This window comes from Achroia grisella, unplaced genomic scaffold, assembly GCF_030625045.1.
Source record: "Achroia grisella isolate CSIRO2021 unplaced genomic scaffold, CSIRO_AGI_Agris_v1 utg900, whole genome shotgun sequence".
Lineage (NCBI taxonomy): Eukaryota > Metazoa > Arthropoda > Insecta > Lepidoptera > Pyralidae > Achroia > Achroia grisella.
This window is the reverse complement of record NW_026713059.1, coordinates 872,164-897,466: the sequence shown is the minus strand read 5'-3', so window position 1 is coordinate 897,466 and position 25,303 is coordinate 872,164. Positions and strand designations below refer to the sequence as shown.

Below are 25,303 nucleotides of genomic sequence, written 5' to 3'. Positions count from 1 at the left end.
AATACACCACGTAACATATGAATAAATATTATTGAAATAAATATAGTAATTTATTAACCTCTACCATATCAAAGTCCATTAAAAATCTTAAAATGATTGGAAAGTATTCAACAAAGTTTTATTGAGGCAGGCATTTGTTATATAAAAAAGATAATAAAAAAGGTACCTAATTAACAGTTTTGTAATGTTATTTTGCTATACTGTGTAGTCAAGTAGCCATTTCATTGGAAAATGCGAAAAAAATCGCCGTTCGACCACAGCGTTTCGAAGTAGATCAAAGTGGGTCGGCGCGGTCGGTTGACTTCGCGATTCGTCGGACGGCTTCGTAACCGCTCGGTGATCGGCGCCCGCGCATACAGCTTCGAGACACCGCCCAAGTCTGCAGTCGCGTTAGTGTTTTACAGAAACATTTCCCAAACAGTTAACGTCACGGGATGAAAACAATTTCTGTGAGCGCGCATTTCGAATCGGACTAAGACTTTCAATTGTAGTTAGTTTTTTTAACTGACATAATAAAATAAAAACTTTTTTTCGCGTAATAGTGATTCGTGTTGGACAGTTCGAACGAAAACATGTTGTGGGAGTCTGGTTTTCTTGAGGAATCCGATACGGTGAGTTGTTTTTTTACATTTAATAATTGGCTTTTAAAAATTGCTTTATACATCTCAATGTATTATTAATGTGAGTTTATATTATAAATCCGAGCCGGCCGTGTGCACACCGTGTTATGGCATTGTGTGAGTGCGTACGCGCATGTATGTGTAACTTTCTAGTTTTCGCTCGACGTTGAATGTATTTACATAAAACGTGAACAGTTTTTCATAATATAAACCACATGGAGGTGTTTAAGTTGTTTTAGATTGTATATATTCATACCACATCGTCAGATCGTAGTTTGAGTTGGCAATCACAATGTTTCATGTAGATGTATGTAATTTTCGATGTCACTGCTTCACAATGACAAGGTTTAATCTCCGTTTATATTAAAAACTATTAAGAATCGATTACATAAATTTGACGCTGTGATTTGGACGCCTTTAAGTTAATTGCGTTGTGCATATAGGTACCTATCTACTACCTACGTATTTATTCAGAAGAATGAAGTAACAAGGCTTTGTGCTTCAAAACAGGTATTGATATCTATATGACAATCTTTTCATAAGTTGCAATTTGTTAATTAGATTGTCCTTATTAATAAAATCTCCTTTTGTTTGTGTAGACATAATCTTTGAGTAAATTGTTTTCTACTCTGTGACGTAATAGTTTGAATTGTTTTTCGAACTTCTATTATAACCTCTATATATATAGATTATAAATAATTATAATCGATTTTATATCGTTTAAAATAAATTTAATCAATATTGTCACTCAAAACTTAAGGCAAATGGTGCGACATCTTGTTTTCAAATTCAATTTATGCAGAAATATTAATAATGAATACACAAATTTGATTCTGATTCGATTAAGCCTACCCACTTAATGGCAACTATGACATTAGTTATAACTTTATAGCGATACATAACGTGACCATTTATTCTTTGAGTCAAAACGGGACATTTATTTATATGAATTAATAGACAGTCAATAAAGGAAACAATTTATTAAAGCTAATTCTTTAAAAAAAAGTATTACCCCCGTAAAAAGGGAGATGTAACATATATAAAAGAATAATAATAATTAACTCTTTATTGTGTCCACAAAATAAACAATAAGAAAATACAGTAAATAGAAAAGTAATTACAATAGGCAGTCTTCACGCTATAGGCAGTCTCTTACAGACAACCTATAGGAGAGGACGTATCGTCGATTAAATAGAAAAATGTCATTTTTAAAAATTAGAATATAGAATTGCCACCTTTTATAAGTCAATTAAATTAACCACGCCGTCTTAATCATTATCTAAATACTTTTAAAATGATATATGATACTTCTTTGTGAATTTAAAACTTTAAAGGTAAAAATAATTTAAATTAATTTAAAAACTTTAATTGCTTGTCTACAAGACAATATAAAAATGGCACGTTTTTTTATATTCACCTTAATTATCAACAATAATCTACATCACAACCGGCCCGCTCGACTAAACATATTTTCACCGAGTTTCCAAAAACGGGACAATTTTGCGTCCCAGAGTTAATTTCGGGGACACCGGGACTTGTTGTTATAAAAAGGGACAGTCCCGTTTAAAACGGGACGTCTGGTCACGTTAGCGATACAACATTTATAAAGCTCTTATATAAATTTTCCTTGTGACGCTTATAGTTGCCTATTTCAAACTATATGAAACATCTTTATACTCCGGTATAAAAACATCATAAAATTTAAACGTTAATCCTTTTGTTATCCATAGCACAAGTTACAAAAGATTTACCTACGTATATTAGTCACTTCTTACTAATCTTATTAATGTTATAAACGCCAAGATTTGTCTGTATTGATGGATAGATTGGATGATGATATATATGGATAGATGTTGAGTGGATATTTGTTACTCTTTCACGCAAAAACTACTGAACGGATTTTGATGAAACCTTACAATAATATAGCTAATTTCATGAATACTTTACAAATTTAGTTCTGTAATGTTTAATGTTCTAACCGTTACGTTTCTTTAAGTTATGGTAGATACTTTTATGGGATAATTAATCGAGATACATCCCTAATTATACAATTATCTTTTTCCAACCAATTCTAAGGTGTTTAGAAGAGTAATGAGTTATTTAGTTAACACATATAAGGATAGGGAAATGATTTTAAATCATCATAATGTAATACTTTTATACGTTCCGTTGCTGTGGGTCTTCGCATAAGAAAAGTACTTAGCCTACTATTACCACACTTTCCAGTTGGTGTGGTGTTTTATTTCAACTTTTCTTTTATTTTTTATTTATTTATTTATAATAGCTATAATGTGCCATGTGAGAAGCACACATGGCACATTTTAGCTATTATTAATAAAAAGTACATGTGATACCCCGTATGGGCACTGCAATTACATTATAACTATATACAAAATGAATTAAAAAATAAGGGTTGATGGTAGAAGAGTGAAATTTTAGGGTTGTATGTATTTTTAATGCCACATTATAACAAAATAAAAAAAAATGTTAAAAAAATATATACAATAGTGTCTTCGCATAAGAAAAGTTTTTAGCCTACTGTTACCACACTTTCCAGTTGCGTGGCGTGGTGTGGTGTTTTATTTCAAGTTTTCTTTCTCTTGCGTAGATGTATTTATATAAATATACACACTTTATATTGCGCATATAGCTAAAAATAAACAAAAATGAGCAAAGATGGAGAGATAAGTATCTCCGAATGATATCTCTTGAAGCTAATCTAACGTAATAACTAATCAGTTTTTGTGCTTTGTTCTTCTCAATTCTTACTATATCTTAAAGATGAAAAGAGCTCTCACACATAAAATCCATACTACGCCACTAGATGAAGGTTATTAGGATTTTTTCTAGTATCTATACATATAAGAAAAAAGAGAGCGCTGTTACCAAGTTATATTTCTATGATAATTTAGATTGTAGTCGTTTGTTAAAATCTGGATAACACAGAAAAATGTGTTAATTTATATTTCTGAATAACTTTCCGGCGATGCGAATGTCTATAACAAACGAAATTACTCCGAGACCCAACTGGCAACGAGATATTTTAACAACAAATAATTTTTAGTAAGCTTTGTATTTTTATTGGTATTTCTATAACAATCATGTGTTAAATGTCTTAATTTGCACGAAAATGTTTTATTTATTTATTTACTTAAATTGCGACGGAGAGCAGATCTAAACTGCGCAGTGGCGTAGTATGAATCTTCAAATAGTTTCGATATAATGTTAGCTCAGATTTTTGACGAAACTGCTCGACAACTGTCGAGTACTTTTATGATTGTATCATTAAAGCGCCAAAACTGTAAATAAATAACGGAAAAATCATTTAATATCCAAATATAAAAAGATCTTGACGACTGCCAATGAACACAAAAAAGTGATGATGTAAGTAAATGATTATCTCTATTAGAATATAAAATAATAGTTCAAAATTGACCTTTATGCTTTTATGATAAGAGCAAAGGGGTGTATCTACAAATGTCACACATACGTGGTCAATTGATAACGTTTATCAAACGTTACATGAAACAAAACTACGTCTGTATATGTAAATAGAAAGGGATGGAGAGATGAAGCGTGATCAAATTAATAATATACGTTATACACTCGTAATTTACAGATTAGCTTCTTAAGAATAGCCCACCTTTGAGAATATAACGTCTTGAATGAATTATCGTAGGCTGGCAACACTCCAGTAAATTGTTTGTTTATATACAACGTAGGTGGTACTGAAAAACACTCGGTACAGTCAAACAAAAAGGTATTGAAATGTATATTTTATTTAGACAATGCTAGCTGTTCCCGCGGTTTCATCCGCGGTAAGTTTCAGTATATAATAAAAAACACAGTCTTTATATAATATTTTCTCCGTGACCTTTACGCTTGTACTATATACTTTTTTCATAATATATATCGTATGGAAACAATATGACTTTGTATATACAGTAGAAAAAAATATTTATACATGTATAAAGCTATATAAATGGAGTATCGAAATATAGGACGGCCTCAGTGTTGTAGTGGTTTAGTACACCGCTTTACTTCCAATGGTCGAGGGTTTGATTCCACATTCACAAATATTTGTATCATGAGTATGAATCTTTGTATCAGTCAGGGTGTTTTCTATGCATAGTCGATACGTATGTATTGTCATAAAAAAAAACAGTTGTCTAGTAACCATAACATAAGCTTTGCTTAACGTAGTACTAGATGGCGCTCTTTGAAATGTCCAAGAAAAAAATCCAAGAAGAATTTCAAGTGCGAATTCATTTAGCGGTTCAGAAAAAAGCATTTCCAAGTCTTAGAATATTGACAATCAACGTTTTCCCATTACTAATACTACTTACAACAATAGTTTATTTATATTTTTATGGCTGATAATGGAATGGTGCACCCGCCTGCGCTAACGGTTTACGATGGCGGGGCACCAGTGGAGGTTGATAAGATGAGCATGAGGTCAGGTCAGTTAGCAAACGTGACAAATTCACCAAGAATTTATAACATTAGTTTCCAGGGGTAACCGCTTGGAGGTCAACCTGACATGATATATTGCTAGCAATAAGATCATCAGTCCACATTACTAACAATCCCCTTCACCCCCAACAACAATAGTATTACATGTGAAACTTATGTACGTAGTATTGTAATATTTTGACGTAACACCCATACATTATAGCATACTTGAAGTTTGGATTTGCATTGTAAATTTTCTTAAGAGCATAACAAATAAGTATTGTAAGCAGATTTTTTAATACTTAGTCTGCTTTTTCTAGTCATTATTCAGTCATTCTATTCTTTTTTTTTTCCTCTTTAACATGGCAAAATCGCAAATTGTTGATAAGACCTAAGGTTTAATTTATATCATAAATGAAACCTTAGGTCTTATTTAAGACCGAGCACAATAGATCTAAACTACCTGGCAATAACTTCATTAAAAAAAAAATAGCTCTCCAAGTTGTTTCGGTTGAAGTTTGAGATGAGATACGAAATAATAATGATGGGATTGACGATAAGAGTGGAACTAAGAAACACAAACATTAGTTCAAACGTTGGGCAAATGCTTAAAACTGAAATATTCGAGCTTAATATGAACGAAGTGCAAACATTTGTTCGAATATTAAACACATGTTTAAAACTTATATATTCGTGCGTAATATTAACGAGGTGCAAACATTTGTTCAAACTTGGACACATGTTTAAAACTACATATTCGTACTGTGTATTAACTTTGTACATATTTGCGTACTTGTAACAATGTCTGGCGCCAGCTTATGCATGACATGCGAATATTTAGCAACACAATTCCTCGTACATATATTGTGAATCATGATCTGACTTGCCAAAAACCTTTATGTAGTAGGTGTATTGATTCTGACATCAATTCAAGGATAAATTAATTCAATAACGATAAAATTGTACTGAATACTTTATATAATTATTACTGAGAATAGCAAACAAGGTAACAGATTACCTTATGATAAATGGCATCTGTCATATTTAAATAAGAACATTGTACGTACATTTAGGTACTCTTAAAAAATATAATTTAGTATATATTTCTGAAATATAGGCACTAAGAAAATAAAATAATATTAGAAAATAAAAAAAAAACATGTTTATTATTACAATAGAATTCTTTGTCAAAAATACATAAGTAACAATAGTTAATTTAAATAAATTGATTCTTTAAAAAAAAAAAATGCAGCAAGCTGTTTTTGTTAATAACTAATTTAATCAATTAATTTATTAAATGGATTCATATTTACTATCCATTTTATTTGATCATATTTAAATAGAAAAAGGTGTTAAACTTCAATATAGTTTTTATTATTCAAAACAGTACAGTAATTTGAAAATTACATACAAAATAAATGTTATGCGATATTTTCCTTGTAAAATAAATAATTTCGATTCGATTTTTCTTTCAATCAATGTAAGTTGTATTTTATTATTCGTAAATTCATAATTATCGCTTATTTTCGTATATAAAAGAAAAGGAAGGAAGGTGTGCGTTAATTGGAAAAGCAAAATTATTATTTGATAGAATTTTTTTCCTTAATATTTTGTATAATCTGGTAGTAATATCAATTTTGGTCATTTTAATGATTTCCACTAGAATTTTGGTGATTTCCAAACTTGGCGTTCTAGTCTGCATTACAATTTCCTCGTACAGTCGTCAACACAGCAACTGTCAAGGAAAACATGCGTGTTCGAGCATCATTAGTCCATCCACACACATTAAGGCGCTTTCTAAAAGTAATCGTTGCGTACAGTGCCGTGTAGAGACACCCTAATTACTTGTACCGGCAATGTACCTAGACAATCGTTTAATTGACAGCGTTCTGATTGAATTATTCTTCTGTTAATGTGAGTTTTCTGAACAATAACATTGTAGATTTTTTTTATAATACATTAATATTTATATATAACGCACAACGGCTCAGATCAGAGGCTAAATAACGAGAATAGAGTCCATATATATATATATTGTACAAACCGCTAGACTACCGAGACCATCTATTAATGTATCTCCCTCAAATATGGTTGAGTGCAATGATGGCTGGCTCATCCGTCATACTCGTGAACGGGTGCTTCTTGTAGGGACTGATCTGTTCAGGTTGTGAACACTGGTTAAATTTTTTGTTCTTCGCGATAGCATATACTGGTGGTCACTCTATTCTCCCAAATTTGAATTTTAATGACTGTATATTATTATAAACATGATCCACTATTATTTGTAAAAAATACGAGCTGAGTTTCTTGTCAGTTCTTCTCATCTCGATATCATTCCGAACTGACGGTAGATTTGACATATCATAAGAGTCTGTAATAGACCTACAGAAATAAAGATATTTTGAATTTGAATCTAAATATGCAATAAAGAATATAATATGTATATAATTGAAACCTAGACAAGTGCAGAAGCCTCTAAAAATAGTTAAAACTGACATAAAATCATTTGTTCAGTGTCGGAAGACACTGGTCTATTGAAAATAATCCTTTATTTTTTGTTATATTCTCTTCTTTTTCTAATATACTATTATTTTTTGGGTTTAAAAAAATATTGAGCTGATTATGTTTAATAATATAAATCTAAAAACATCCGTATAAAGTAATCTAATCAAAACCAAATAGATGCGTTCATTAAAATTTAAAAATCAAAGTAGTAGGCGAGCTTGTATAATTTTTAAATAAATCACACCTTTGAAATCTTGCGGAGAGCATGCGATATTCTTTCGCTGTATGACTAACGTGACCAGACGTCGTGTTTTAAACGGGACTGTCCCTTTATAATTACGAGTCCCGGTGTCCCCAAAATGAACGCAAAAAGTCCCAATTTCAGTAACTCCACGAAAATTTGTAGTCGAGCGGGGGCCGGTTGTGATGTTGATTATTGTTGATAATTAAAGTGAATAGAAAGTGGAAAAAAAACGTGCCAAAACGTATGTAATACTAGCTGTTCCCCGCGACATCATCCGCGTGGAGTTTAACTTTCATTTTCTAAAATAAAAGTAGCCTAAGTTACTCCTTCGTACATCAGCAACCTGCCAATAAAAGTTCCGTCAAAATCGGTCAGGCCATTTCAGAGATTAGCCGGAACTAACACTGACAAAAATTGAAAAAAAATGTATTTTGGTGCATGTACCGTATTTATAATCATATGCATGTAGTATAAAACGGTTATTTCAATATTACAAACAGACACTTTAATTTTATTTATATGTATAGACTAGCTACTCGCCCCGGCTTCGCACGGGTGTACATGTATTTTATATAGGAGTATAAACCTTCCTCTAGAATCACTCTATCTATTTAAAAAAACCGCTTCAATATCCGTTGCGTAGTTTTAAAGATTTAAGCAAACATAGTGACAGACAACGACAGCTACTTTATTTTATACTATGTAATGATTATCTTATCTGTGGTCTTACTTAAAAGCTTCAATAGCTTTATTAAAGAAAATTTGTTCACCCTATATTACTTAAATTTTAAGTTAAGTAATATAGGGTGAGTAATATAGAGTGAGGGTTAAGTAAATAGCTTTGTGACATTGCTTTTTTCAATGCCTGTCTATTAATTGACATATATAAACCGATGTCCCGTTTGGAGTCAAAAATATATGTTCACGTTATGTATGACGCATATGACATTTAGGGTGATCGCCGCACCTGTTTGATATAATTAATAAAAAAAAAATGCATAATTTACGCGTTTATGTCTTGTCTTTTAATGATGTGGTTTTAAGTTCATTTGAGATATAATCGATTAGTAAGATAAAAAGTTGACTTGATAAAAAATCATTTAGGGAATTTTAGGCGCTTATGAACGTAATTTTTTTTATTTACTTGTCTCCCTACCATCCAGTTCAATATATCAAAGTTTTAAATGTTGCTTTATTTTTTTTATAGATGATAAACAGTGCAAACATTTGTATTCAAGATTGTATGTATGGGTTTGAGAGATTTGTATGTATTTACAAAAAAAAGTATTTCCATTAGTTTTGTAGAACCCATAACACAAGTTCTGCGTTTTAAGTTCAAGGCATTAATCATACATTTTATATAAAAAAAAACAAAAAGATATTATACTTGATAATTGTAAGTAGGTATGCCTCAAGATTAATTACTAACACTTTATATTGTTGAGTTTGAGATTGTATCTAATATCTTACTTCCGACATTGTCCAATTTTATCACGCTGTGTTGTGGCTAAAATATTTTATAAACAAAACCTTAAGCCAGTGGTCCTCAACCTTTTTTTATTAGTTTGATTTTATTAAAAAATAACTATTTTAATAAATAATAATAACCATCTTAGTAACAAGATTACCAACAACGAGTATGACTTGAACAGTAGACAGTTGGAATTCAAATCAAAAACCCTAATGGGCTCAACACCGACGTGGTAAGTAGAGCCTTGTATCACGATAGTCATTATTTCATGACTATTATCCCAGGGGGAATTGTCAGAGACATCGTATACTGTTAATGACGTGATGAAATCAACATTACATTTTGCCAGATATATTTGAATCCAACGTGGTAGTCTCTATGATTAATTTTGGCGTTTCCATCACTAGAGAGTCAGTCAGAGATAAATTGACACGCAAAGATTTTTCAGTCTCGATCTGGTTCGAACTCATGAGGTTTTGTTCTATGTCGGGATAGGAAACCACTTGGCAATGACGTTTTCAAATTGACACGCAAAGATTTTTCAGTCTCGGTCTGGTTCGAACTCATGAGGTTTTGTTCTATGTCGGGATAGGAAACCACTTGGCAATGACGTTTTCAAATTGACACGCAAAGATTTTTCAGTCTCGATCTGGTTCGAACTCATGAGGTTTTGTTCTATGTCGGGATAGGAAACCACTTGGCAATGACGTTTTCAAATTGACACGCAAAGATTTTTCAGTCTCGGTCTGGTTCGAACTCATGAGGTTTTGTTCTATGTCGGGATAGGAAACCACTTGGCAATGACGTTTTCAAATTGACACGCAAAGATTTTTCAGTCTCGGTCTGGTTCGAACTCATGAGGTTTTGTTCTATGTCGGGATAGGAAACCACTTGGCAATGACGTTTTCAATATTAATGTAGATGTAAATAAACTCCGCTTGAATTGATTGGCCGACTGTTTCGTGTCTGTGATGTCTATCAATCAGTTGCCATCCCCCATCAACACATATCAGTTCATTTGACACGTATTTAAAGTTTAAAAATATTTTAAACTATCCTGGACTACTACCACTTATTTGACTACTAGCTGACTCGTGCAGCTTCACGTCTACATCACACTTACATGTCATTTATCATTATATTTAGCCCAATTTTCATAATATCTTTTAAAATTACAGCCTATGTGTCATTCTGATGTATATGCTATATTACTGTAAAGTTTAATCACAATTCATTTAGTAGTTTTTGTGTGAAAGAGTAACTAACATCCATCCATGCTCACAAACTTTCGCGTTTATAACGCGATATTTTATTAATAAGATTAAGATAGGTTTACCGCCGATTGAGAACCACTGTCTTACGTCGCATGCATTAACCAATTGAATAATTAAATGCAAACTTGTTACGGAAGTTGTAATGGTACAAGTGAATTGTAATCAAGTATTGTTTTGAATATACATGCAGTTAGACAGTTTGACAGTATCAAATATAAATCGAGCCTCAAATACGAATCAAGGCTATGACGCTTCGTGTTGTGATGGAATAAGAATGCAGTGTATCGCCACTCCCTTTTATTTATATAGAAAACTAATTTTTATTCTAATAGGAAAATTCAAAATCGAAATAAATTAATAATATTGGGTATTTATGCTTGTAATAATATTTTATATCTTCCGTCCAGTTCAGTTGAGTAGAACTGGCAATAAATGCAAGTGGTATTATTTTATATTTTTAGTTTTTTAATCAGTTTTAGTTTTTAAATAAAATATTATAGTGTTCAAATAATACATACTATATATATGTATGTTTATATTTTTACCTTAAAAATTTCAAAATCTTTTGTCTAAACTTGTTCGGAGCCGAAGTATGTACCCGAAAAAATAAAAAAAAGTAGACAGAGTCTACTATATATCGTAAAATGGAGCGCCTGCTGTATTATAATTGCATAAAAAAAAATTAATATCAACATTGTTCATTCGGATTATAAAAGCTTAACTCAACTTCGCTTCAAGAACTCGGAAACAATCCCTTAGAAGGTCGTGCGTGAGGTAATGGTAGAAGAAAAACTCGTCCACAAATCGATACACGGTATTAAACCCTATTACCATAATTATAGAGTTAAAAGTTCAATTTCCAATTGCAGTAATAACGGAAAATAATACGAATATAATACAAAACATGTTTTGTCAATAACTTGTTTTATAAATCGCTGACGTTGTTGTTACATTAATTAAATTAAATGATATTTAATTAATATAATTGTTGTTGTTGTTTTCTTGACGTAAAAATTATAATATCTGGATATGTTTTACTCTTTTTGTACTATAATTGTTGCAAACAAGAGTGGGGTCATCCGATGAAAATGCCAACTAGACATTTGCACTCTTTGGAGAAAATCTCAAAATTTTAAAAATATTTATAATAACCGTTTTGATAGATTGTGTTAGATTTTACACTAAAAAGTAATTCCTGATTGATTTACTCTAGAAACTTTTCCAAAGATTAGATAGAGCTCTAAAAATAAGTATTAATTAATTTAAATTGTTCACATTAGTTGTATGGTGAGTAAACTATAATATACATAGTAATGGGCTTAGAAACTAGAAAATTATCTACAGGACAAGGAAAACAACGCCGAACAAGATTTGCTTTAAAAATATAATTAAGATACGTTCAGCAATTTGACGTGAAAAAGTAACAAACACACAAAAACGACATACTATTGAATTTATAATATTCTTTACATGGTATAAAATGAAGTCGCTTCCGATATCTGTTCGCTTATATCTTTGAAACTACATGTTTTAATGTAGTTTTAAGCAATAGATAGAGTGATTTAAAAGGAACCTTTATATACATACATAGTACATGTACACTCTTCCGAAGCCACTCTGGTCTCCCGTCCAATTCAAACGGGGATCGATATTACGGCCTGAGCCGAGGTTCGAACCCCTAGCGGGGCCCTCAGGCTAAAGTCGTATTCGACAGGCGGCAATTGGCCTTTAGCCGCTTTATAAGTTCTTCCAGGGGTTGGGAGTGTCATCTGCATGCTCTCTCACTCCTATCCCGTCCGGTAAAGCTGTAAAGGCTGGCTGCGGCCAATAGTATTAGAGTAGTCCGAAAAAAACTCGTGCGAAGCCGGGCGGGTAGTTAATAGATTGGTTGATATGGATAATTTGAGTTGTTTATTTATATATTTTAACAGCTCAGATTTGCAACGTGGACACTGATTAGTTTCGCTTAGTTGATTGCTTTTTTTTGTTGGCATAATAAATTGATGTTAAGAAAAAACTGCGTCTATATTTAACATGTTTAAAGCTCGGCTCAGGGCTATTAATTTTAAGAAAATAATTACCATTTGCGAAGTCGTGAAGCAAGAGAGTATTGAGATTACAGACTCTTTTGTTAAAAAAGTGCTATATTTACATATTTTTAACTAGTTGAGCCCGCAATTTTGACTACTGACTGAATAAATTTTATGAAAAACTACCACAAGTAGTGAAAACGGCATCCAAATTGGATTCTGCGAGTATACACACAAACTTAAACAAAAACGGACTTTAATTCTAACTTTTCATATATAATTTCTATGTAGAGACAGCTATCTGTTATATCTTTATTGTATATACTGGCTGTTAACCGCAAATTCCTTCGCGAGAAATTTAACTATTTTTTAATCAAATAAACAAAATTTATTAGTAATTTGTGAGTCCCATCATAATCAGTCCAGCCATTTCAGACATTAGTAAGAACAAGCAGATAGATAGATAATAATCTGTAAAATTAATATTTGATTTAAGCACCTTTACTTTAAGTAAATGTGGATTTACTATCATATGCATTTAGTGAAAACTGTTAATTTAGAATTACAAACAGACACTTGAATTTTATTTTTTTTGTATGGAGAGATACGTGTAATTTACTAATATATATATATAAAGATCATGTAACATTCTATACATACAATAAACATACATCTTCTATTAATATGTAAATTCATTTGCCATTTATACAAAAATATTTCCTCCGAGAAAAGTTGAACATAAATTATTAATTTTAATATTAAAGTTTAGAATTCATATTTAATATTAATTACATTGTGAGATGTAATATAAGTTCGTTAACGTTTCATTTTGTCCTCATTTGAATAATTAAATGATTTTATACTATCAGTATCATCAGTGTTACAGTTGACTTATAATTCTTCGGCTACTTAATTAAAACTAAAATCAATAATTACCATTAAATTAAATAGATACCAATCATACTTATTTAATTAAATTACAACAAATGAATGTGTTGCAATTAATAAAATCTTTTTCTTTTCCTACACGGATATGGTTTATTTTATACCTAATCCGTATAGGAAAATATAATATTTTATAAATTTTATTACTGTTTAGTAACTTGAATTCTTACCGAGCTTCTCATGATCAGCGGATAATTATAACCTTATGGTGATTAATAATAAAGAAAACCAAAAATGACTGTGTAACCACAGTCATTTTTGGTTTCCTTCCTTCCTTTTTTTCCTTCGAGGAACTTAAAGTAACTGGTAACATTTTTACAAACAATTTGTTTAGGTATCTTAAACAAGGCCTCGACATCATCAGATTTCTTTTCAACGGACGATTATATTAACATGCTATTATTATTATTTCGACGGCCTCGATAACCTAGCGGTTAAGCATACCGCGTTACTTCCGATGGTCGTTGATACGAGTCCTAACATAATAAAAATATTAGTATTTATGAGTTGTTTGTCAGTACAAACAACTCATAAATACTAATAGTACTACTAGTCTGGATTTATTTATGTATTTTAAAAAGTATCTATGTATTTCTATCAGTTATCTAGTAATTATAATCCCAACCTAAATAGAGCTTGCGACTAGTTGGTGCTGTGTAAATTGTCCAAAAATAAATAAATTAATGGCCAAGCAACTTGGTATACGTTTTTTTAGGTTTCCTTCCTAATAAATGTATTATATTGCACATTCTTCTTGTAAGGTGCCTCTTACGGTATTTTAAGGTTGAATAGGAATGATGACTCATTACATTCTTACTCACCATGTAGGCTGTAACTTGACTTGTATTTAGTATTAAAATATCTTTTCTATACCCCTATTGGGTTTAGAGAAGATATTTCAAAGTAAATAACAATAGCATTAGTTCTGCTGTTTATATGTAAACTTGTAAAAACTACAAACTTAATAACAATAGGTTAGATAAGTATGTATACTCATCTAACTAACTAACTATACAAATAAATAAAATTGAACTGCCTGTAATTTCAAATCAACAGCTTCTCACTAAATACATATGACAGTATATACGGTAGTTACATCAAAAAAATAATGTAACATATTTTTGTCTATATGATGTTTGTTCTTGTCAATCTCTGAAACGGCAGGCTGGATCGTTTTTGACGAAAATTTCACTGCACTGACACTATGTAAAAAGGAGTAACTTTTTTTTAGAAATATTATTTATAGTAATAAGAAAAGTTAAACTCAAACAATTAGTTTATTTAATAATAGTATATGTATTTCAAAATAGTAAAAATAGTCTATTACCACTTAGTAACTTTTTCATTTTACATTTATATGTTCTTCAATGAAAAGTTACATAGTGTTGCTAAGTATTTACTATTATATTTATTAGTCATTAAATATGTCTGGTACATACCTCACGTACAACTAACAAATTATTGCAAAATGAGTATGTTTTCTCAATACCAGACATACCGGATGGTTGTACCAGAATCATTTCCACGGAGCAATGTGGTCTCTCCCACTTAGATTTGCGGCGACATAAGTAATAGCTGTGTTCCTGCTTTTTATTACATTATAAATATTACTTCGATTTAAAACACAGTATGGAGAAATTACTATAACCTCTAAAACAGGTAACTGAGCTCATTTTTGTTTGGAAACCTATTGGAATAAAACAAAAATTAATATATATTTTAGTGAATACTGTATCCAAATGGTTTGGTAATGTTTGAAAAAAATCCTAACTATCGTTGTTTTGTACTGGGTCGATAAAGTCTCAGAATAAATGTTTTTCTCATACATATATATTGTATGTATAGAATCAGATACATTTTTATTATACATATAAATAATTTTGACCATTTGTAGTTTGAAATGTAGATTTATTAGTGTAGTGTATGTATATCGTAGAGTTATATGTGTCTTAATATGTTTAATAAAGTATTTAAACATTTATATCCATTAATATTTCTTCTATTAAATATTTATTTATATATATTTATATACTATTCTTTTAGTATTCGTTTGTTAATTATTTCAACATTGTGCAATTATTGAGTCACAATACAAGTAGCATTTTATAAAAAAATCTTTTTCACTCTACATACGATTTCACAACTTTATTATTTACTGAGTATAATGTACTTGGTATATATTTTTAATAGAATTATTAAGTTTAAATATATATGATACAATATAATAAATATGTAGACATGAAAGGTATAAAATTCAACTTACAGTAGAAAAATCTAATATATATTGTCTGCTTTTCTGTCATCTGACTTTAAATGCCAAATCACTAATAAAGCTCGCATAAAATTTCCGTTGACAAATATTTCATAACATTTTTCTAAGAACTTAGAAAGAATAGAGGTATTATTTGCGCTCCGATTTTCACTTTATTCTATTCAGGTCGAGGACACGCCAAACGTTACGTGAATGACTCTACACAGACGTGCCACCAAGCAGACATGACATGTTGATCCATTCATATTTGCCTATAAAGAAAACATATCGCGAAATCTAATAACTGATACATATTTTGTTTCTATTATTTTATATGACAACATTATTTTTTTTAACCTAAGATTAAAATCTGAACTTTGCTGTTCTAGAAATATCTTAAAACAAATATAATTTAATCGCCTTATATATGAAAACTATAATCGTCTAATAAACTTTATTTAAATGTATTTTTTATCCTTGTTATCTGATTTTTTTAAATTAAAGATAGTGACACAATACACATCAAAATTCAAAGTCAGAATGAGAGTGAGTATAAAATAAAGTAATATTTTGAGTTTTTTAAATATATGTGTACCCAGCACTGTTTGACCAACACAACCAATGAGTTGTAGAATAAAAAAATATGACTATTTTTACTTTTTATTTAATTACTTTGAATACATATTATTTCTAATACTACCTTAATATACAAAAATACGTACCAGATATGATATCACAGTTTCATATATAACGACAGAAGGGCAGGGAAATAAATAAAGATTAACCATTAAATCAAAACAGTGTTTGATAATATATAACACATAGGGTACAAAAGAATATGGACTATACACTACTAATATATATACTTATATAACTATGTTTTATGAATTTGAATAATGTTCTGGCCACAGTTTTTCTACTGCACCTTTTTCCATTAATTTACCGAACGCCCCATCACTGTTATTTCAAAATGAAATATTTCCGATGTCAAAACTGTTAATGAAGTTATAAATAATAAAAAACTAAAAATACTCTCGTAGGATTACGTGGAAGAAACCATTCAACTCAACTTTGCTTATAATAATAGGTACAGGTCAGCGACTCAAGTTAATTATCTTGTTATTACAAACATCAGGGATATGAGATATGACAAGACAATTATAAGTACATTTTTAACCGATTTCAAAATGAAGCAGTTATTGTGTTTTAATTATAGGTTTTACCATTGACGAAGTAGTTAAACTACTTCTTTATTTAATCTATTTTAAATTGAACATCGTTGCCTAGTAGTTTACTACTCTAACTTACAGATATTAAAGGTCACGAATTCAAATCCGGCCTTAAAATTTTAAAGCTAAGCTGGAGTTGTACATCTTACTTTTAAGATGTGAACTAAAATATTACGTACCTACCGAAATAACTCTTTTTTTTCTTCGTCTCGAGCAACGTATGAATTCATTCATTCATTCATCATTTAAGAGCTACGCTCTTGTCGGCGGAGCTCCTGCCATTTTTCGTGATCTACCATCATGCTCTTTAATTCTTGATACGATACGACTCCCATCTTCTGAATGTATGAATAATATAAAAAGAAAGTATATCTCTTTGTGTTTTGAAATCCTAATCATTAAAGTAAAAGACTATGTACAGAGAAGTCTTCATAGGCTTTTTTCAGTAGCTTACTTAACATAAGTATACTGACGCGGCGGCCAGACCTTCGCGTCTGTACTTTATGAATCCATAGGTTTCTTGATTTGTTTGTTACAGTGGTCATGGTCCACCTACTTACCTTACATGACGATGTATACCGGAACGTCTTTGTTACACATTATAAAAGAGCAAAAACCCAATTTGCTAACACTATTTGCACTCGTTTATAATAACTTGCTCCGTCTGTTTTGCGCAACGTATTCCATAATCTTTGACGTCGGACACCGACTGAATCATATCATTGCGAAACTTTCTTTGGTCTTAAGTCTTGTAACAGGAAAATGAAAGAATCGATTTAGCAGATCATTTCGGACAACCCCACTTGTGAAATTGTGAGTCAACCAGTTAATTACTTAGTAAGTAATATGCTAAGTTAGTCTACATGCAAATTTAAGTTGCTTTATATTTGAGTGTTGTATTATTTTCTGACAACGTCAAAAGGAAGGTCTATATTCATTATATGCATATTATGCAATATGTACGACAAAACTGATCCCATTTTAATAAGAAAAAAAATATGTTGTGTTATCAATAGAAACAAAAACAAGCAACAATATTACAATTAAAATAAAATATGTTCGTACATGTTATTATTACATTAAAAAGATATATATAGCACATACATATAGCACTGAAATGACTCCACTCAGCTTTATAACGTGGGATTATTGTGATTTTTACAACAGTCTAAATGTTGTAATCACAGAAAGGTAAAATATATATCTCTTCTTCCTCTTAGCTCTGTCCCACTGTCCCACTTTTTGCGCCGCCAGGACAATCTGTTCTGGGTTGTCGGGTCCGGGCAATTTTTTCCGCAGCGATAAGCATATTCATGCTAATCCACCAGGTGGCTGGAGGACGAGGAAGTCTTAAGACTTTTTTGACCACATAATCCTCGTCACTTCAGATTACAAGGCCATACCATTATTTTTTAACAAATTGGGAAATAACAATTCGCGCAAGCGGAACAACAGTTTTAGTTTATATTATGATATGTTTAATTCTATACATTTAAATAAAATTATTTAATATTAGATACCCAAATTCAAATATTTCTCGATGAAAACTGATTTAAAGATGATATTTCTGAGAGGCAATAGCAATGTTATTTATTATTAGTTAAATATATTAGCACTTCGCGAAATTATAATGTAAACGACGGATTGATGTTAATTTGAACTGAATGTCGGAATGTTACAATGTGATATCGATCTGAGTGTAAGATTAAAAAAAAAATGGAAATTAATGTATTGTAGTTGTGCCCGAAATAGATACACACTGAATTAAAAATATATTTATTCTTAACTCACAATATAGTAGGTACTATAATAATAATAATAATCTCAGAACATTTCACACAGCGCCATCTAGACCCAAGTTAAGGGAGCTTATGATATGGGTACTAGAAAATAGCTTGTGATACAAATACATAGTTTTTTTTTTGTAAATACGTACATATTATATATAAGAAGAATGAATACAATAAAATACATGAAGACAGCCGCCGTGGTCGAAATCCGCCGGGATTACATTATCATCATCATCATCATCATTAAACATAGAACACACCCAGATCGATTAACTCGTTTACTAATTCTTTACAGTATATTTCAGTATATGACACAGTAATAGAAAAACAATACAGAAATTATATATTGTCAATAAATGACATAGTTTTAAATAAGATCTTTATTCATGTAGGTCTATTACAGACTCTTGTGATATGTCAAGTTAGTTCGCTAGTTCGGAGTGCATTCGAGCTAAGAACTGACAAGAATCTCAGTTGTGCATAGGACTCTCCTATATATAAATGTAGAGTCAGTCAGTCAGTCATACAGTTCTAAATATATAACTACGCATACAGTTGTTAGATGGCGTTACTGAGATCTATGTTTAAAATAATAAAACTATTTTATGTAATAATTATAGAACGTAGTTTACTTTATTGATAATAGATGGCGCTATTTATTAAATTCAATATCTTTTATAACGCTAACTATCTAAGGTTGTGTTTAATTTTACAAAAGTGGCATTAGACATTAATAGTAATAATCTCCCCGGACAATTTACACAACGTCATTTGGCCCCAAGGTAAATATAGCTGGTTATGTGTACTAGACAACTTACATAAATACTTAAATATTTGTAATTGTAAATACATACATAATATACATAGAAAATACTCAGACCGATTGAAACAATCATACCCATTAATACAAATGTTTGTACCGTGCGAGGTATCGAACCCGCGACCATAGGAAGTAAAGTGGCATGCTAAAGCGCTAGACCGCCGCGGCCGTTGGTTATAAAATAAGGAATCTTATAAATTGTCGATGCAAATAATCGATTGTGGGCGTAAATCGATTGTATATTCAATGCGCCGGCGCAGCCCAATAGCGTTGGTGAAAGGGAAACTCGCATTTGCGTCACAGGCACCTTACTTTGACGGCCTTGGTACAAATTTGTGATTATATATTAATAAACGTAATCGAGACTGCAGTGGCGAACCTTTATACATATAGACTGGTAGGTAGTATTACTAGGTTCAATTATAATTAACTGGCTTCGTTCTGCCGCGGGCATAACAATTAAGAAAATAGGAATAAAACTTCTCTTTATTTACGTTATCTGTATTCTACTCCATCAGTACTGTTTGATTCATCTGTATTCCAGACTATTAGTACTTTTTATATGAAGATTTTTTCAAATTTCCGCTTGAAAAATTCAAGCGAATTTTGTTCTGATAAAGCAACAACAATTGTAATCGTGAGTATTTTGGTTCTATATATGTATGGTTTTTTAAATAATAATGTATCAGTACACATAACACCAGCTCAGCTCTACTTGACGACTAGATTACTCTGTGTGAATTGTCCTGAAAAAAATAATAAAAAACTAGATTAACTATAAGCCTTTTGTTTTGTGGACTTACATTCATTCAACTATGACTTTGTCTTGATATACCTAGATAAGAATAGTAGTATAGTATAGTAGGGAATAATATATGAGGAGATTTTTGCTTAAAAAATATTTAATAATTTGTTTACTTTAGATTTGTTTTGGTTATAAATATCCGACACATGGCAGTGAAATTACATAATACAGAGACGTGACATCTAAGACCTCATGGTAAAGGTAATGAATCGTTACCACAAATGTTATGATGTATTTACCTTACCTTACCATCAGGGGAGCCGTCAGATTATTGGTAAATCATTCAAATATCTAATGTAAAACTTTTTAAGTTATAACTTAAGTAAAAAATAAGTTAACGTTTTTAGAGAAATATAAAAACATGTAGTTCTATGTAAATTCACATTACAAATGACATATTTGTCTGTCTGACATTTTTCAGGTCAAGTTTAACATTAGGTACGAGTACGATTATGTATTGTGTTTGGTTTTTTGTATGTATTTTAAAACGACATTTAACAATGTTAAGGTTATTTTAGATACGTACATACAACTGATTCATTTGGTCGTGAGACATGGTAGTAATTTTAACTCGACAGGTAAAAAACGGTATCGTTTCAAATAGTTGGAATTTTTGTATTTAACAAAAATTAAACTATTTAAACTTATTAAAATGAAATAAGTTTAAATAGTTTAAATATAAATAGTTTAATATAATTAAACTATTTAAATGAAAATTATAATACAGTTATAACTTTTTGTTTAACTTGTTTATATTCCCTGGCAGTTTAGGAAAGACAACTTTAAAGTTGATAATCAAATATAATATATTTGAATAAATATAGTTTATTAAGCACAGTAAGAAATATTAACATTGTTTATCGTGTGATATATAAACTGACAATTTTCTTGGCTTCGTATGAAAATGGCAAAATAGAACCTTAATTGTGTTGTCACTACATCTCCATTTTGTTTGTAAACTTAATAAAATAAAAGCCTAAATGTGTAAGTTATTCAAACAAAGATATTGTATGAAAAAAGACATATATTTGTTTTAAGAATTGAACTTGTATTAATAAAGAGCATCAAGTGTTGCGTTTACTATAATATCGACAGTTAACCTCTGGCTACTTCAATTATATATTCAATCAATTATATATCTTTATTGTTTATTATTCATTCATTCATAATTTGAAGCTACTCTCTTGTCGGCGGAGATCTTACCACTTTCCACGATCTTCCATCATCCTCTTTATATGTTGATACGACACGACTCCAATTTCGTCTTCAATTTGCTTGTAGTAGCAGTGTTTTGTAAAGATTTTATCTATCTATTCTTGATTATTATCATTCATATAATTATAAAGAATAGCCCAGGTTTATCTTCAATAAATATGAGAATATATGTACATATAAGAAATGTTTCTGTTATTAGACACTTTTTCTTTTCAATAGTTTCGCGTAGTTTTTAAGTAAATAACAAGAATGTCTGTATTTTATATACAAACAAACCAATAATGTATGCAAATTTATGTATATGTATCAAAATATACCTTTGCCATTTGCAGTGTAAGAATACCGGTTAGAATCACAAAAGATCAACACATATTCGCAAATATAGACTGGCGCCCACGTACCTATCTATGACGTCAATCGTTTGTTGTTATATAAAAAAAAACTGCTCTATATTTCATCGCCAGAGTTGATCTATAAACAAAATTCCTGTTGTCTTAAATTGCGAAGAGGCCACTATGTTTTCCACTTTTTACGCAGGTATAAATAAAAGAAAATAAACATAACATATATATTATGTTTAAAATACATAAAAGAGTAAAATATACAGTTTATTTAATAAAGAATAATGTGAATGATCTCTGAATTTCTTTTCAACGAAAGAATGCAAATGCTGATTTAATAAAATCAAAAAGAATCTGTAACATAAGTTTATCTTTTTACGAGAAATGTAGAATATTACAAATTTTGTAAAAACATTTTTTCGATCTATTCTAATGCTGTTAGCTGCAGCTGACCTTTACAGCTTGACCAAACGATAGGGAGCGAGTGCAGATGGTACTACCCGCGTAAGGATTTACGGAGTAGCTGCCTTACAGATAGGACTTTAGTCTGAGGCCACTGCTAGGGGTTAGATCCTTGGCTCAGGTCGACGTAATTTCGATACCCGTTTGAATTGGACAGGGGGTCGATCAGAGGGGGAGTACTTTGTGTTCTTTGTAAATAATAAATTTGTTGTAAATAACCAAGTAGAGTCAACATTTTTCTCAAACGTTACTAATATGGTAACTCGACAATTGCACACATTTTCGTGGTTCTATTTAATCTATTTAAAGAAAGTAGGTAGTTAGCACCGTTCTTGTCAAATCAGAATGTATATCTTGTATTCCAAAATAAACATGATTATAACAATCTTCCAGAACATATATATTAATCATAATTATAATTAGATCTAATCTTTATTATTTATATATTTACTTCAAGGCAGAAATAATATTAATTAATTCAAAGACACTGAAGTCACTGGCGAGCAGTTGGTATTGACTCTATGTTTTAAATTACTCAACGGATTTTAATGCAATTTTTAGCAATAGATAGAGTGATTCAAGAGGACTGTTTATATATATAATACATGCTTGGTATAGTACAAAATCAGTCGAGAAATTCAAAGATTTGCAATGCAGCCGTGCGAAGTCGGTAGTTTTTAATATAATATATTATCGACTACAAATCTACTTAAATGTATAGATTATTAATAATACCTGATATACAACAGATAATAAATTGCTTGGTGGTATAACGTAAGTTGCTTAAGTAGATAAGTAAGTACTTAACAGTTACTAGCTGTTTAAATAACAAAACATACTCGGAATGCAGGAGACCAGTAATTTTCACAAATAGGAAAACACTAGCAACTTACCACGGCCTTGTTCGGTATTTACTAATCTTACTAATATTATAAACGCGAAAGTTTGTGAGTATGGATGGATTTTTGTCCTTTTCACTGCTGAACTGATTTTAATGAAACTTTACAGTAATATAGCTTATACATCAGAATAACACAGGCTGTAATGTAAAAAGTTATTAATGATAAATGACAAGTAAGTTTGATGCAACTGAAGTTGCGCGGTTCAGCTAGTATAATAAATTATAATTGAACTTTACCCATGAACTGCAGTTCAATAGTAAATCACTAAGAAACGTCTGTGAAAAGTTAGAGATTATTGTATTATTAATGGGAATTATTGGCTGGATTGCCTTTTATGGTCAAATATTTGCTCATTTGAAGCACTTGTTTTTTTTTTGAAACTTAAAAAAAATTATCAGAGAATAATATTAGTTGATTCGTAAATTTTGTTATTAGATGAGTAGAACAAGAATCGTCTATTGCTGTCAAATCTCTGAGACATGAATCATCAAAATCGATCACCTAGTAAAAACTTCTGAGAGGCATACACAATCAAATTGAGAACTCTAGAATTAATACAAGTGTATTAATTCTAGAGATATAATAGCCGAATTAAATGCACCTTTTTTCTTGTAGTGTGTTAAAAAATATATAAATCACCCAACAATTAGATCTGAGCGAAGCCGGGGTCGGGTCGCTAGTGGATTAACAGAACAGACGCAAGCTTCAAATCTTAATTTGACATGGTAACAGAATAGCCTGTCGGTTTAGTACAATTGTACCAGGGTTGTCAACTTTACATACAGCCTTTTACGAAGAAATAATGCGAATAAATCTGGTATACTATCTCAATAAAATAATAACAATTCACACAGCGCCATCTAAGTCACAGAGCTTATGTTATGAGTACTAGTCAACAGAACTAAGTACCTACTTAGATGTTTCTTATTGTAAATACACACATAATATACATAGAAAGCTCCCAGACCGATACAAAACAATAATACTCGTGAATACAAATATTTGTACCATGCGCGGTTTCGAACCCTCGACCATTGGAAGTAAAGCGATGTGTTAAACCGCTGGACCACAGACGCCGTCAATTCTCTCTTACCTTCGTACCTCATTGTATTCGGATTTTCAAAGCAAATACGCTCAAACTTATACGAGGGTGTGAATATGGTTATAGCAAAGGTCTAAAATTTCGTATTAGTAGAATTATCCTATGGTTGGCACCCCTGATTGGTACATAACATAATGGTATGTTGTCGAGACATCAAGCGGGAAAACCGAGGACCTTGGGAACCGGTTCCAATCACTGGTCGACGCTCATGAGCTTCTCGTACTAACGATAGACTCGACAGATAATGGCGATATGATGTGATTTAAATATATAAATTAATATTGTAATATTATGGAATTACCCATAATAAGCGTATATTTTTTTGTAAAAGAAAATCATTCTTTTTTTTAAATGTATAATAATTGTAATTTTTATTCTGTGGGTATTGATGCATATGATTATTAAGTATACAGTTTAGTGAAAAACATATCAAATTGATATTTGTTGATATAAGAATACGAATCAATAGGATAGTATATGCAATTGATTACAAAAAGAATCATAAGATGAAAACTGAAGAACCAAAATTATTGAAAATAACATATCACATTTTAATTCAGAACCTGCTCATTTTGAAAACAATACTCAAAAATCTAGAATTCAGTCGAAAAAAAAATTTACTAAATTGTTGTTAATGACTTAAAACGTGTTAATAATTATACTGTTAATATTAGAAACCGATGATCGGAGTCATATAAAAAACCGGTCTTTAATTAAATAAATTTTCTTAATGAACCGGTAGCGCCATCTATTTTCTAGTCATATTATTACATATCATTATATTACGACATCTAGCGGACAATGTATGAACTAATACTATCTATATAACTACAAGTTCTTCATGG

The 25,303-nt window shown here is 30.7% G+C and overlaps 1 protein-coding gene across 1 annotated transcript in view; it reads left to right on the top strand.

The window, feature by feature from the left end:
- The first annotated feature begins 283 nt into the window (after positions 1–283).
- The window catches only part of LOC131853334 (DNA-binding protein D-ETS-4-like), a 53,118-nt gene continuing 28,098 nt past the window's right edge, over positions 284–25,303 (top strand). Inside the window, exon 1 of the mRNA XM_059204201.1 lies at positions 284–611. Within this exon, the coding sequence (XP_059060184.1) occupies positions 573–611 (39 nt within the window). The 5' untranslated portion in view covers positions 284–572. The remainder of the gene's footprint in view (positions 612–25,303) is intronic.